A 15,166-nucleotide genomic window follows, 5' to 3' on the forward strand; every position below is an offset into this window, starting at 1 on the left:
AAAAGTTGCAGTAGTAGTTTTAAATGTTTTATTCATTTGCTCCATCCACTAACCATAAACAAGATGATGAACTAGTTAGTGTTACGCATCTTTCAAAGGTCAAGTTGGATATGTATATTTTATGAACCATGGTATAAACAATAAAAATACGAGTTTAAAATGGCTTGGGTTGCAAAACAAGTGAAATTCTCTGAGGATACCTGAAAAAAAACAAACAATTAGAGATCTTAATCTGCAGAATCAATGTCTCTCCTTACCTTGGCACAAATTAGAGAGAAAGCAAGAAAAGAGAGGAGGAAGAAATTAAATCAAAAGTACCAAAGTTTGTATCGTCTTTATGTAGAACAGGCAAGATGCACCACTGCCAGAGCGAAGCAAGGACAGGCGCGGGTACACACAGGGTCCCAATCAGAGCACTTCTTCCAGTCTATTCTTACAAAATTTGCCAAAGGGGAATCTGCTTTTGTATGCAGGATATAGCAAGGTCGGTGGTGAGGGCGAGCCAGTTTGAGCCTGATGAGCAGCGGCAGCCCATTATAAATATTTGATTGAAGTCTACTGGAGGCAGAGGGACACAAGGAGGAGTGCAGGATCCCATGAGACCAAGGAATAAGGACAGTACCTCCTCTTCATACGGGCCACTGTCACGTGAAGATGTGGAGTAGTTTTTTTTTAACTGCACAAGTTCTGTTTTAGTCCTGTCATAGGCCTGGTTTAGGATTAGTTTAGTCTATGTTTAGTGTTAGTTTAGACACATTTTGTTACTGGTTAAGTTCAGCTGGTGCTACTCATGTACAACACAATATTTTCTAGGTGTAACATAATTTGAATATTACTGATTATAGAAGTCTGACAATTTCCCTAAAACATTTAAAGAAACTTAAATTTTAGTTTGATCTTAGTAGTATTTGCACAATTGGTATATTTGCTTTATAAAGAAGTCCAAAAACTAAGTAAGATTCAAAAGTTGGAGTAGAGCTTCACTAGGACAATGTGTTGTATAAAGCTCAGGTACGGCGTAGGCATTTGTAGACTTAAAACAATATATGGCCCTTACTATCCTGTGGTTTGCATAGGCAGATAATATATTGGAAGTTCTTTACTTTAAGAGGGACACCAACATGCTTCAACCCTTATGAAGACCAGTCTAATGGTTGAAACTCTTTTGAGTAACTGGCGTTGTACTTAAGGGTAGCCGGCTAGTTCAGTAAGTAACCATTTCAGGCGTAATGTAATGTCTGAGGTTTTTGCAGAGTCAAGCTAAAATCACTAAATGCTGACAAATTAGACAACAAAATTAAATACTGTTGTGAGGACGACCCAATCATTTTTAGGTGTAGATTTTCAGTCAGTGGTGTTATTTAAATATTTATTAAACTCCGATGTACCTTTGTAAACACAGTGTCCTCTGGTGAAGTTTATCAAGTGTTTAACATGTTTTCAGTGACATCCACCAGCAGCTGACAGCAGATCTGTCAGGATTTATTGATTATAGAGCGACCTCATAGACATTGCATTACCCCGGAAATGGTTGGGCCAACTGTCCCTTTGATTGGAAATAACCGGATACCTTTGTGCACAGAGCCAGTTGTAAATTGAATTTCACGAAATGAGGATTATGGTTAAAATGATTACATTTATGATCATCACAGGGTAGTTTGTCCTCTGGCCCATCCTTTAGTGCATAGTTTCATGATCAGGAGTATCTAGCAGCGCATAATGTTATGAAGGTTTATAAGCATTCTTTGGCATGTGAGTTTCTTTGAGTGATAACAGAAGTGCATCACAACTTCAAATGTGAGTAATATTTTTGGTTTGTATCCACCCCGGCCTTGCTTCGTCCACAGAGTTCACCAAGCACCAGATCCTGTTTTGGCAGAACATGCAGCTGTCCAGTGCCCCATGCAGCATTCACCAACAGCTCGGGCCTTTCCATCCTTTACAGGGAAAACTTAACAGTCATTTTCAAGAGACAGAAAAAAGAGAAGGAAGGAAAAAAGAGGATACAGGAAAATATGCAAGTGACACAGAAAATAGGATGAGTTGATGAGACGGAAATTGAAACAAAAAAGTGACAAACAGAAGACTTGATACAATGAGAAACAACAAGAAGATGGAGAGATACTGTGAACTGATAATGAGAGATGGATGCGTAAAGGGGGTAGAAGGGGGAGCAGAGAGAGACAGCAGAACAGAGGGGCAGAGCGCTGGTTGGGTCATGCTCCATCTGAAGAGGACAACGGCGTGATTACAGAGACGCCCTGCGCATCTCGAAGAAGTGAGCAGAGATGGAGGAATAACGTTAGCTGGGTTTCCATCTTCAAACTGATACACAAAAACCTTCTGCCATAAATATCTGGCTTTATCCAGACAAAACTGGGTTCACTTCAACTATAGAATCATTCAATGTAATGGTTGGTTATGATGGACCCAGGAAGACGAGCTGAGTGCTACTGGGATCTATCTACAAACAGCTGCTGAAGCATTTTCTTATATAAGTGAATGTGTTACAGATGCCTCATTATTGCACATCTTTAACAAGTACAAAGATTTGCTGGGGAAGTGCCTGATAAAACAAAACACTATATAAATATGTACTCATTTGTCATTTTTTAAAGCTGACGGACGTATTAAGTGTGATATATGTACGCATTACACAAAGAGGAGTTGTACGTTCTATAGTTTTAACCATGGATCAATAATAAGAACTGGATAAGACACTCCCCCTCCGTCCCCTACTGGCCGCTCTATAGGTACTGCAGCAAAATGCATTTCTTTGGAATTTCAAACCACCCGCGTTCAGCTGACAGGGCGTCCACAGCTTTCACAAAGGTCGGATGTTACAGAGATTTTTCTGTATTTTCACAACATGAACTTTTTAGAAGTTTTAAATCCTTTAAGCGGCTAAAATTTTGCTTTATTTAGCCTAGCTCCGCTCTGACCTCGCGCTAGCTCTGCTATAGAAGCTACCGCTCTGATTGGTCAGACCTAATCACACGGTAGGATAAGTAATGCAAAAGAAAAAAATCTGGCAAATCAGGCATCTTTGGTTCATCTTCCAGGTCTTATTATACTTCTATGGTTTTAACACATGAGTCGGAGTTGTTCATTGTGCTGTTACCATGGCTACAAACTGAAATGACTCACCTATTAATCTGTAATGCTCATACATTGTATGAGTTATTTCAGTGTTTTACCGTATGTTTAAATGGCAACACTTCTTTATTCTTAACACTTCTGGAAAAGGTTAATAGCCTAGGACGGATTTTTAAATTATTGTAACTGTTTCTTGTAGTCAGCAAAAAGTAGATGGAAACCGCTAAAGCTAGAAATGAAATTAATGATGAATATAGCTACCATGCTGCTGTAAGAGAAAAGAATTGGAATGGTGGGGGAGAGAGGTGCAGGTCAAGAGGCAGGGGAGACAGGTGCATGTTAGGACTGGCAGGGGAGACAGGAGTAGGTTAGGAGGAAAGACAGGAGGTCAGGAGGTGTGATAGGAACAGGTCACGAGGGTTTGGGTGAGGGGAGCAAGGGAGGATCATAGAGACAAGAGTAGGTAAGGAGGGGCAGAGAAAACAGGAGCAGGTCAGGAGAAGTGACAGGCGCAAGTTAGGAGGTGTAGGTGAGACAGCAGCGAGTCAGTAGGGGCAAGTGACAGGTGCAGGTTAAGACGGGCAAAGACAATAAGAGAGGGGCAAGAGGTGCAGGTCAAAAGGGGTGACAGGAGCAGGTCAGGAATGACAGGAGCAGGTCTGGAGAGATGACAGGTGCAATAGGTCAGGAGAAGGAAAGTAGACAGGAACAGGATAGGATTAGCAGGGGTGACGGGAACAGGTCAGGAAGAGAGACAGGACAATTTCAGCTGAGGGGACAGGAGCAGGGGTGGCATGCCCTGTGTGTGCCACCGGTCTACCTTGTTCCACCAGGCCAGCGGTGGTGCCGGCCGCGGCTGCCACTGCTGCAGCCGCTGCGGTCACTGAGGATGGAGCTGTGGTCTGCCTGCTGCCCACTGCCAGAGCCAGGCACAAAGAACAGACAAGAGAGATCCGTGAGGAACGAGGAGAGAGGAGAGGGTCAGGAGGGAGGATAGAGCCAGAGAAGCTTTCTGGGTTTAGTAAAAAGGAGGGATCTCTTCTTAAAACATGCACAAGGACTTAAGATATTAGAAGATGTTATTAGGACAAGAGAGTGGAGTGTTTTGCATGTGGAACACTTAAGCTGCATCCACACACATATGTTTTCATTTTATAATTGGTCAATTTTGAAAGTAGCAAGACTGAAATCTACAATGTTGGTGTGTAGCTACTGATATGATGTTCCCAGTTATATCCAGTGGTGGAACGTAACAAAGAAAAAGTAGTACTATACTGAAGTACAAATTTTATGTATCTGTACTTTACTTAACCCTATACTGTCATTGATGCTATCGTCTCCGATAGAGTGCAGTTGTGGACTTTCCATTACCGTAACTCCGCAACCAATTGTGTTATCATCTAAATTTAAATGTCATCTCAAAGCAGAGCGTGGGGTTATTTTACTGTCATTAAGGTAATCTGCTTACGTTGTCCCTAGAAGATGACGAATCAGAGGTGCTGCCGGGATTTTCCCAGTCAGTTATTCGATGCGTCAAAGGAAAAATAAGGATGGATATGTAAAAAAGACGCAGTTGTGTGAAAAAATGCACTACATTCTGATACTTCCTTTAACATGATTTTTATGGCTAAAAAAAGAATAAAAGTCTAGGCGAGCTATAATGGTCTATAATGTGCTCAGTCCATAAAGGGTTAAGTGAATTTTAAAATTGATACTTCTTACTTTTACTTCACTACATTTGAGAGAATGTATCTGTACTTTCTATTCCACTACATTTTTAAACTGAACTGAAAAGTATTTTTTATTATTGTTGTTTGAGAGTGGTTTATTTTTAACGTTCATAGTTTGAGCAAAAAACTATTTCCTACAAATAAACACAGGAAGGAAAAATCAATCAATTCAGTTGTTTCTGTTAAATAAAATTCAGCACAAATCTTTATCAAAATTATTGCATTTGAAGCTTTATTAGACCTCAACATCTGTGTGAATAATTTTAGTTTTTACTCTTTAAGTACATTTTTAAACAGGTACTTTAATACTGTTACTAAAATAGATTTTTTCATGTGATACTTATGCTTTTACTTAAGTAAAAGTACAGATACCGGAGCAAAAAAAAAAAAAAACTTAAGTAAAACAACTGACTACTTCTTCCACCACTGGTCATATCTAGGGACAAAGATCGTTTTCATATAATTCCTTTATGGTCATTTACTTTGATATAAACAACCAAAATGAAAAGACATGAGTGTGGACTTGAGACATTTGTAGATCCTGAAAACAGTACAGAACTTGTTAGTAATTAGTGGTGATGGTGATCAGGACAGACTGCGTTAGTTCATGTGTGTTTGGTGTGAGCTGCATAAACACACAGATGTCCAGTTACTTTGATCCATGTGGGATAACACTCTCACAGCTGCACGGCCGGTCCTCCTATAGGTTGCCTACTGCTTACTGCTTACTCACTCTAATCTGTAAATAAACGGATCATTTTATATGGCTCTAAGTGACTGTTCCCTAGTTTTTTCAAATGGTTTTGCAAGTGATACGTTCAGCTGACGGCCTCACAGTTAAAGTAAAGAGGATGAAAAGCAGAGTAAATGTGTGTGTGTGTGTGGGTGTGTGTGTGTGTGTGTGTGTGTGGGGGTGTGTATGTGTGTGTGTAAGGGTGGGTTGGGGGGTGGAGGGGGCTGACTCGTGCACGTGAGGACTGTCTCTTTGCGGAGTTTGCAGTGGCAGAACAGCTGCTGTAAATCTGGTTTTCTGAAGCAGCAAGCTCGCAGCACACACAAACATGAACAGAGACATGGATGCGTTAAACAGGCTCATGCCTAAGAATCTTTATTTCACTGACAACGACTGGACCAATGTGATCTGTGGTGATTTACGAATTTTGTATCCCACTATGTTTATTTTAGATCTCGTCAGCACTGGTGTGGACAAGATGTAAAATGAACTATTTATAACAAGGAAATACACAAACAGTAAGGACAAGTCAGTGAGCTGGCGATGCAGTTTCAGTGCTCCTCTGAGTGTGAATGTGGCCACAGGGATGGGATCTGAGGTCTGCTACACGACAACAGCGCTGTCTTGAAATAATCATTTTAGACAATGTGCATCTGTATCTGTGTCTTTACCTTTATTTATACAGGGGAACCTAATGAGAGCACTTACACTCTCCTTTTCAAATACAATACAAACAAAAAACAAACAACAAAACAACAAGAAACAAGTTCATGTAAAACATTAAAAACAGGTCAAGGTGTGAGTATAAAAATTTGTTACCAGACTATTAAAATGTGATTGTGGCAACAAAGTTTTCTTTGACCTTGAAATATATTCAGTTTTTGTGAAATAAAACAGGCAAATGCCTTTTTTCCTATTTCAGTCAACTCGAACATTTTGACTGTGGCCATCATAAAACAGGGAGATGAAACACTGAAGGTGCATTCAGTAATGTGGTTTTTTACATGCTCCATAATAAGCTACAAGACAAAGACATTTTGGATGTATAGGCCATGGAAGTCTGTTTAAACAATACTACATATGAAATCCTTTAGAATCACCTGCATATGTCATGCTCATAGACTGTATACATAAATGGACATAGCAAACTTGCTAACCGCTGCGTTCCAAAAGGAAGTGAGCATGGGCGCGATTCTGGGTTCACTGATTCCGGCTATAATTCACTTAACATTGGAAAACTGTCACCCCTCTTTCTGTAACTACTGCAGTGAGCTTTGTCATTTTGGTCTTAAAATATCCCTATTAACCTTCCGTACATGATCCTGATGTTTTTATTTTGCTATTTGGTTCGTAAATAAAGATACAAACATTGATAACAGACAAATAACGCGCCTTCTTTCTCTGAGGTTGCTCCTGCTAGGTTTGATTTCATTGACAGCGTTGTTAAGCACCTGCTCCCTGCTAAACCAGCAGTGCAGGCAGGAAGGAACGTTACCCTGGGCTCAGACTGCATACAGTGCCGCTCCGGTTCGGTGGCCACTAGTATTCCGTATAGTACAGAACACAAGAGGAGCTCAGATGGCACGCCGCTCAGACAGCATGCCGTGCAGTGCAGTGGTGCCGATAGAGGTGCCGCAGAGCTCTGGATCAAATCTGCTGGATTCTATTTTTGCCAGATGCCGGAGCAGACCGCAAGCCTTTTTCCTTAATAACAGGACAAGACACAGGAGTAAGGTGTTACCTTCAACAGCCTGGCTCAGGATTGGCTTTTTGGTTGCTATGGTACTTGCGGTCGTAACTCGGCTCCAAATTCGCCCATTTGACTGGAGCCGAACACTATGGGCGACGTTACGCTCACTTAGTTCACTTCTTTATACAGTGTGGTAATGCTACATCGGCCCATAAAGATCTATTTATCTTGTAGAGTAAGTCCAGCTGTACTTTACTTTAATTCTTTAGCTTGTTTTTATCCCAGCTTAAATGGAAAATGTCCCCACTTAATGGACACAATTTATATAGTGCTTTTAGACTGAGCACTTACGGAATCAAGCAACTGTCAACCCACCAACAAAGCTACCACCAAAGCTAACACTGTGAAAGTATCAGATCCCATGAAAAAACAAATTGAATTGTAAGTTTCCAGCAAAAGGTTTTTAAAAATAAGAGGAAAATTTTTAGAAGCAAATCAGATCAGTAGAGCAAAGTAACTTAATAATTAGCAACACATTTGTAATCCCAGATGCAACTAGCCACGGTTACTCAGCGCTTTCATAACTGTTTTAACACTTTGTAAAAATAAACCAATGAACAAAAAGTTGTGCTTCATTCTAATATTGTAACAGTGACATGAATAATAGTGACAGGTTCACACAAGAGGGTGCAAGTCACTCCACACTTACCAGAGAAGTTTCTAGATACCAGCATAGTTGTGAGAATGGCTCCCTGGAAGACAAAAGGATTCAGTTATGATGGCAAACATTTAAAAAGGGGGTATTACATTTCTATGGGGTATTAATTGGGGGTATAAACACATAACATATTTAGTAGGGATGCACCGATCCAGTTTTTTTCAGTTCCAATACGATTTCAGTACTACTTTAAGAGTCTGCAGATACCCGATATCAACGGATACCAGAGCAGAGACTGAAAACAGCATTTATTTCCTTTAAAACAAAAATAAAATAAGACAAAACTGATCCAAATGTGTTATGTAGCTGTTATCTCAACAGCTTTTTACATTAGTTTATGTGCCCAACTAGGATATCAGCTGAATCGATATTTCGAAGCCGATATCTAGCAAATTTTTATGTATCGAATCAGTGCATCCCTAATATTTAGATCACCATGTTAACTTTCAGCGTTTTGAAAAGACTGTTTTCGGCGAAAGCAGTTTATTAAAATGCTATGTAATACGTTTCAGTTTTGTTTCTGACTCCCCTTGCTTCCCATGCTAAGTCCCTCCCGCTTCAATTCAGATTGCTATGACAACACAATCAGTGTGCACCCCCAATGAAAGTTTGAATCCAGTTTATGTATTCTCATGGAAAATAGTTGTGTGGAATCGTGGGTGAAAAACTGTGTAATCCCTCAATCGTCAAGGTATGAGCCACTGTAAAGGAAAAATTCTAATCTGTCAACTGGACAAAAAGTGAAGAGTGAAGATGACTGGCTGCTCATCCAAGCCACACCTTCAGTTCCGATCAGATTACTGGTGGACACTAATTTATATCAATCTGAAGAGAGGAGCTAAATACGCTGAAACTAACACACCTAAGACATGCCAAACGTCTTCACTCCTACAACTTTTTGTTCAGGTGACAGATTTGAATTTTTCTTTTATCATGGGGGAAGTAACCTCACAAGAGTCGTGAACAAGATCATACTGCTAACCGTAAGTAGGGTTTGAATAGGACCCGGGAGAAATCACAAGATTACTCAAATTATCTTAAAGAAAATTTTGGACCAATACAAAATCTCGTCTTTGACCCATTTTTTGGTTCTTCACAGACGAGCGTTGGCGGCTTGTGCCATGTCGGGCGAATGATCCAACATTTGTTTATGGCCACCTGCGCCTCTGCTTCCAGCTCCTCGTGTGCCGAGATCTGAGCCAGGACTGTCATCGAGCAGACGGCAATAGCTCCAACGTGAGGGGCAGAGGCAGCACGACTTTATAATAGCAAGGCCGAATCACAGTGCTGCTGCGATACAAAAAAATTATAATTCATTTTTTTTGGAAAAGGATCAACACTTAATACCAATTTTGATACCATGAGGGTAATAAAATATGTCTTTTTATACAACAGAATGCAAATTTTCAATACAAGACAGTAATAGTTTATTTTATGCTAACATGAGGTCTTATTCTTGTTCTTAATATTATGCAGAACAGTCAGAGGTGGTAGAGTAGGCAATAACTGTATGGTATTTATATGGTCTATTGGAAAATGTAATAACTGAAATCAGCCCTATTGTGCTTGTGTCTGCTCTACGGTTATAATCTAGTGCACATATGTCAAACTCAAGGCCCGTGGGCCAAATGCGGCCCGTCAATGGAAATTAAAAGGTATGACTGTCTTAAAATGTCAGTTTATCATTAGATACACAGCAGCCAATTTTTCATGTCTATGCAAATCCATATGCAATATTTGTAACTTGAATAAGTAATACATTTAGAAATGGTTAATTAACAAGATTAAAAAGTTGTTGCATTTATTTTACCTTCAATTTGGTTACATTTAGTGACATTTATCTTACAGTTAGTTATATCTGGCCCTTTGAGAACAACCATTTTGTTGATGTGGCCCTTTGTGAAAATTAATTTAACACCCCCGATCTAGTGGATCATCATGTTATAATTTGCACATTTTAAATCAAAATATCCCATCTAAAACAATGTAATAAAAAACATTTCCACGTTAGAAAACTGCCCAATGGGAGCTGACGTCGCCATAAATGTCATCACAACAGAGCTGCGAAGTTGTCGGCCCGTCTTATCGATAGCTGCACTTCACACTAGTGAGTAGCTAGTACCAAAATGGCTACGCAACATTGCCAAATCCTACGTGCATCAACTATTAAGATGAAATTGATGAACGAATTAAGTACAGAGCAGTGGCAGTGTACCGGTGAAAACGCAGACTGATCGTCAATTAGACATCTTGAAAATAAGCGATTAAAGATTATTCAAACATGCACGAATCACTCCAAATACAACTTTGAGAGGGTAAGTAGAAAAAAATAGGGAAACAACTATAAAACGGCTAAAAGTCGATTTTGCAGAGCAGGTCTGATTTAAGTACAAGTAAAAAGAAGTGACCAGAATAATTACATAAAACATTATAGGTGAACATATTACTCAAATAACTGTTCTTATCTTAATGTAATATGACACATAATAATAATGCACAAGTACAGATAACAAAAATTTTTAAAACGAGATCTTACTCAAAGTTGAAGCAATAAACAAAACTTTAACTAGAGCAAGACTTTTACCTAAAATGCAGGTAGAGGTAAAAATATTCAAAATAAAAAATTAGTAAAAAAAAAAAAAGTATTCAAAATTATTCAAATTTCTCAAGAAAAAGAAACCAGCCACACCTGAAAACAATTAAACATTAAATGCATAAAAGCACCAAGGACCACAGTGATCTTTTCTCAAACATAAAAATGTCGTGGGACGAACAGACCTTGAGTTTCCTCCTGGCATTGAATTTCTTCAGGCATTCCACAGTCTCCTGTCTGTGCATCATAGAGGCCACTGTGGATCGTTGCTGTAGATACAAAGGGACAACGGAACACAGATGAATGGAAAAATACACAAGCAATTTAAGAAATTATTTTAAGTTTTACTTTGTTTTGAAGAAAGATAATGCTTTTTGATTATTTTGAGTAGTAAATATGATTGTATTTTTGAATGAGAATCTAGGTACACTTACGCAGACCCATGGGTGCTTGAGGGCCTCCTGAGCAGTGATCCTTTTGGCTGGGTTAATGGTCAGCATCTGGTTGATCAGGTTTTTCGCCTCAGGAGTCACTGTGTCCCACTCTGGGGAAGGAAACTGCACAAACATAGGAGGATTTCATTGAGTTATTAAGCACTGGTTTACAAGTTAGATCATGCTGTGATTCAGTTAGAATTCGTTCTCACTTTGGTTCTGGTCTATGCCAGTTTAGTGCTGATATAGACCTGGTTTATCTTGATCTAGTACTAGTTTAGTCCTGGTCTAGCTCCAATGTCATTGACGTATGTGCAAGTGTGATCCACAGACTGCATATGCAAATAGACACAGCTAACCTACTAGCAGGCGCATTCCAAATAGGAAGTGAACATGTTCGTAAAATGTTCATATTAATCCGCTCTACATGATCCTTAGCTAATATGTCCGTAAATAAAAATATGAATACCAGACAAAGCAGGCACCTTCTTTCCCAGAGGTCCTTCAACACCCTGACTCCGGATTGGCTCTTTGGTTGCTATGATACTCGCAGTCGGAATTCCTGATATGGAACTCGGCTCCAAATTCGCCCCTATAACTGCTAGCCTCGATGAGCTTCATTTGACTGGAGCCAAACGCTATGGGTGATGTCACACTCCCATTATCCACTTCTTTATACAGTGTATTGTGTGAACGCATCCTCAACAGAAACATCAATAAACACATTGAGAAGATTTTAAATTTACACTTGCTCTACATTGAAAAGCATAGCTAACTGAAACCATGATTAATGTAGACCCTGTTACATTAACCTGTAGACAAAGAACAGATTTATGTCATATATTAATAATGTTGTAAGAGCCACTCTAGACTTAACTTGTTTTTGCTTTTAATTTATTTTTAAACTCTTATAACAATGAGAGGTTTCAGGCTTAAAGATTCGTTCCCGATTTCAGGGATCTGTCAGTGCAACAGCCCTCTGTCAACATACAATTGTCCCACATCCTTTGGGTCTAAGATCTGAGCCTGTAAATCCATAGCTGAGATTTAAAGGGTCCATATTACGCTATTTTCTGATCTATGTTATAATGTTGTTTCCTCATCACAAACATACCTGGAGTTGTGTTTGTTTCATTCATACATGTTTAACACACAAACCCTGCATATTCAGGCTGAGCTATGTTCCATCTTGTGATGTTATGTGGTAATACAGGAAGTGCTCGACTGTCTTTTTAAACTCAATACACTTTCACTAGAATCATTTGGATAATTTCAGCCCTAGAATTACTGATCTCTAAATGTAAAAGGTAGCAGACTAATAATATAAACAGACTAATAATAAAGGGTTACTCAAACATGTGTGAATGAAACAAAACACTCCATGTATGTTTTTGAGGAGCTAACAACATTATAACATGGCTTAACGCTCACAAGAGTCCATTTTATGTAAATTCTCCCATAAGCCTCCACTGTGACCCCTGACAGGAAAAGACAGGTAAAAGTGGTGCATTTTCTATGAATCAGTGCTGCAGAATCATTACTCTGCTCCATCTCTGCATCGGCCTCTGCAGTTAAACATGAGGTACGCTTCACCGTCTTGTACTCCCTGAAATATGAATGAGGTGACAGTTGCGTAACCACAAGTAAAAGGAATGAGGCCAGAGAGGAGGCTTGGGACCTTCTAGTAGAGAAGAAAGAGAAATGGAGAGAGTTAAGTAAGAGGGAGAGAGAGATGATAAGGAGAGAGGTAGAGGGAGAGACAGTGGGGTGGTGAGTGGGAGAAGAGAGGGAGAGAGATGAGGGGTAAGAGTGGCAGAGGGGAAGAGAATGAAGAGGAGGTAGAGAGGATGGGAGAGAGATCAAGACTTAGTGGGGTGAAGGGGGAGTGGTAAAGAGAACGTGGGATAGGGGAAAAGAGAGACAGAGAAAGAGAGGGTAGGAAGAGAGGTACAGGGAGACAGGCTGAGAAGGAAGAGTGGAGGGGAGAGTGGAGGAAAAGAGGGCGAGCGATAGGGTAAGAGTGGCATAGAGGAGGACGAGGAGGAGAAGAGGTAGAGAGGATGGGAGAGAGAACAAGAGTGAGTTTGATGAAGAGGGAGTGGTGAAGAGAACAGGGATAGGGGTAAAAGAGACAGAGAAAGAGACAGAGAGAGAGGGGGGTAAGGAGAGAAGTAGAAGGAGAGAGGCAGACAGAGGGAGAGAAGGAAGAGAAAAGTGGAGAGTGGGAGAAGAGAGGGAGAGCGGTAGAGAGAAGGAGCAAGAGGAGGGCAATAGAGGGAAGGAGAGGGATGAAGAGAGAGAGGGGGCAAGAGAGGGAGAGACTGGGTGGGGAGAGAGAGAGAGATGGAGAGAAGGAAGAGGTGAGCAGCACAAGAAAGTAAGGGAAGAGGGAGAGAGAAGGGTGTAAGAGAAGCACAAGGAAGGAAACTGAGCAGAAGAGAGACAGAAGGTGAGGCAGAGAGACAGAGGGAGAGAAGGAAGAGACGGAGTAGAGAGAGTGGAAGGAGGGGTGCAAAAAAGGCACAAGGAAGAGAGAGACAGAGAGGATGGGAGAGAGAGAAGAAGAGCGAGTGGGATGAGGTAAAGAGAAAGAGAGATAGAAAGATGGGGAAACGAGAGAAAGAGAGAGAGGGAGGAGTGAGAAAGAGAAGATGGGAGAGAGAAAGAAAGCAAGAGTGAGTGGGATAAAGGGGGTGCAGTAAAGAGAGAGACAAGAGATAAGAGGAATAAGGGAAAAAGAAAGAAAGACAGAGAGGGAGAGAAGGAAGAGAGTGGGGAGAGAGAGGAAGGGAGGGCAGGGGGGAAGATTGTAAGAGAGGCACAGGCATGGAAATGAGTGAGAGAATGGGAGAGAGAGAAAGAATGCAAAAGTGAGTGAATTAAAGAGGATGTGGTAAAGAGAAAGAGGGACGGGGGAAAGAGACAGAACGAGAGAGAGGGAGGGAAAGGTAGAATGAGTCAGATGGAGGAAAGGGAGAGAGCACTCACATCGTAGGCCCCAGCCTTGATCTGTTGGTACAGTTTGTGCTGGTCCTCGTCCCAGAAAGGAGGGTACCCCACCAGCAGGATGTAGAGGATCACCCCTGACACACAAACACACACAGCACACCAATGTAAACATGATTCACCCTTATCAAAGTTAGTATGTGTTATCCGTGTGTGTGCTTATGTGTGTTTGTGTATGAGTATGTGTGAGTGTGTGTGAGCGTGTGTATGACTGTGTGCATGAGTATGTGTATGAGTGTATATGTGTGTGTGTGTGTGTGTGCTCCCTGTTAGACTCACCACAGGCCCAGATGTCCACAGGTTTACCATATGCCTCCTTTCTCAACACTTCAGGGGAGAGGTACCCCGGTGTGCCAGCAAACCCTGTGTAGCAACGGCACAGTTCAGTTGAAGAAGCAGATAAGGTCACTTGGATTCCTATTAACTTCATAATAAAAAATGTATTGGTCTCACAGTGAAAATGGATGATGTTCTACACCTAAAGACAAGGCTTATCTGAGTGTTCCTCTCACTTTATACCAAAAGCCTCAAACATATCTTATAGTCACTGATTAAGATCTAGCAATCACGTAAATGGTAAATGGTCACATTTTTATATAGCGCTTTTTCCACACTCAAGGCACTTAAATTGTGTTAAATCAAAGAACCACTCACCCATTCACGCACACATCCATACATCAGTGAACACAGACACTGGGGGCAAGTGTCTTGCCCAAGGTCTTGCCCAAGAACACAACGATAGCATCCATCTGTGGGAACTCGCACCCGCAACCTACCAATGATATTTATATCGAGAGCGGGATTCGTACTGCCAATGCTTTTTTTGATGCAGAAAGTGCACACCGTGGTCATATTTTGACCCTAAGAGCAGCTTTTATACCATATCTGTATTGGGCCAAAATCAATTTGACCTTAATGTATAGAACAAAAAATCTGGTACTGTCCCTTTGAGATTTGGTATATTCTAACTATAGCAACACCACATATTAAAAACTAAAACATTTACAAATAGCATCACACTTCAACCCACCAAACCAAGCCTGCTGGTCTCCCTGGACCTCGATGGCCAGGCCAAAGTCAGCCAGTTTCACCGCTGCGTTCTTGCATTTACTCGCCAGGAGCAGGTTCTCAGGCTGGACACATGGAGACAGAGAATAACGTTATTT

The 15,166-nt window shown here is 40.7% G+C and overlaps 1 protein-coding gene across 19 annotated transcripts in view; it reads right to left on the reverse strand.

The window, feature by feature from the left end:
• The window catches only part of camk2b1 (calcium/calmodulin-dependent protein kinase (CaM kinase) II beta 1), a 99,622-nt gene that overhangs the window by 41,228 nt on the left and 43,228 nt on the right, over positions 1 to 15,166 (reverse strand). For 16 of the 19 annotated variants that reach the window (XM_033972280.2, XM_055224373.1, XM_055224378.1 and 13 more), the window contains exons 7-12: positions 15,031 to 15,133; positions 14,280 to 14,363; positions 13,983 to 14,077; positions 10,995 to 11,117; positions 10,746 to 10,829; positions 7,959 to 8,001 (exon numbers count right to left, since the gene is read on the reverse strand). In XM_033972280.2, the coding sequence (XP_033828171.1) occupies positions 7,959 to 8,001; positions 10,746 to 10,829; positions 10,995 to 11,117; positions 13,983 to 14,077; positions 14,280 to 14,363; positions 15,031 to 15,133 (532 nt within the window). Of the gene's footprint in view, positions 1 to 3,916; positions 4,013 to 7,958; positions 8,002 to 10,745; positions 10,830 to 10,994; positions 11,118 to 13,982; positions 14,078 to 14,279; positions 14,364 to 15,030; positions 15,134 to 15,166 lie in introns of all 19 variants that reach the window. The other 3 variants (XM_055224372.1, XM_033972277.2, XM_055224381.1) reach the window with 1 other exon arrangement.

This window comes from Periophthalmus magnuspinnatus, chromosome 9, assembly GCF_009829125.3.
Source record: "Periophthalmus magnuspinnatus isolate fPerMag1 chromosome 9, fPerMag1.2.pri, whole genome shotgun sequence".
NCBI classification, from domain to species: Eukaryota; Metazoa; Chordata; class Actinopteri; order Gobiiformes; family Gobiidae; genus Periophthalmus; species Periophthalmus magnuspinnatus.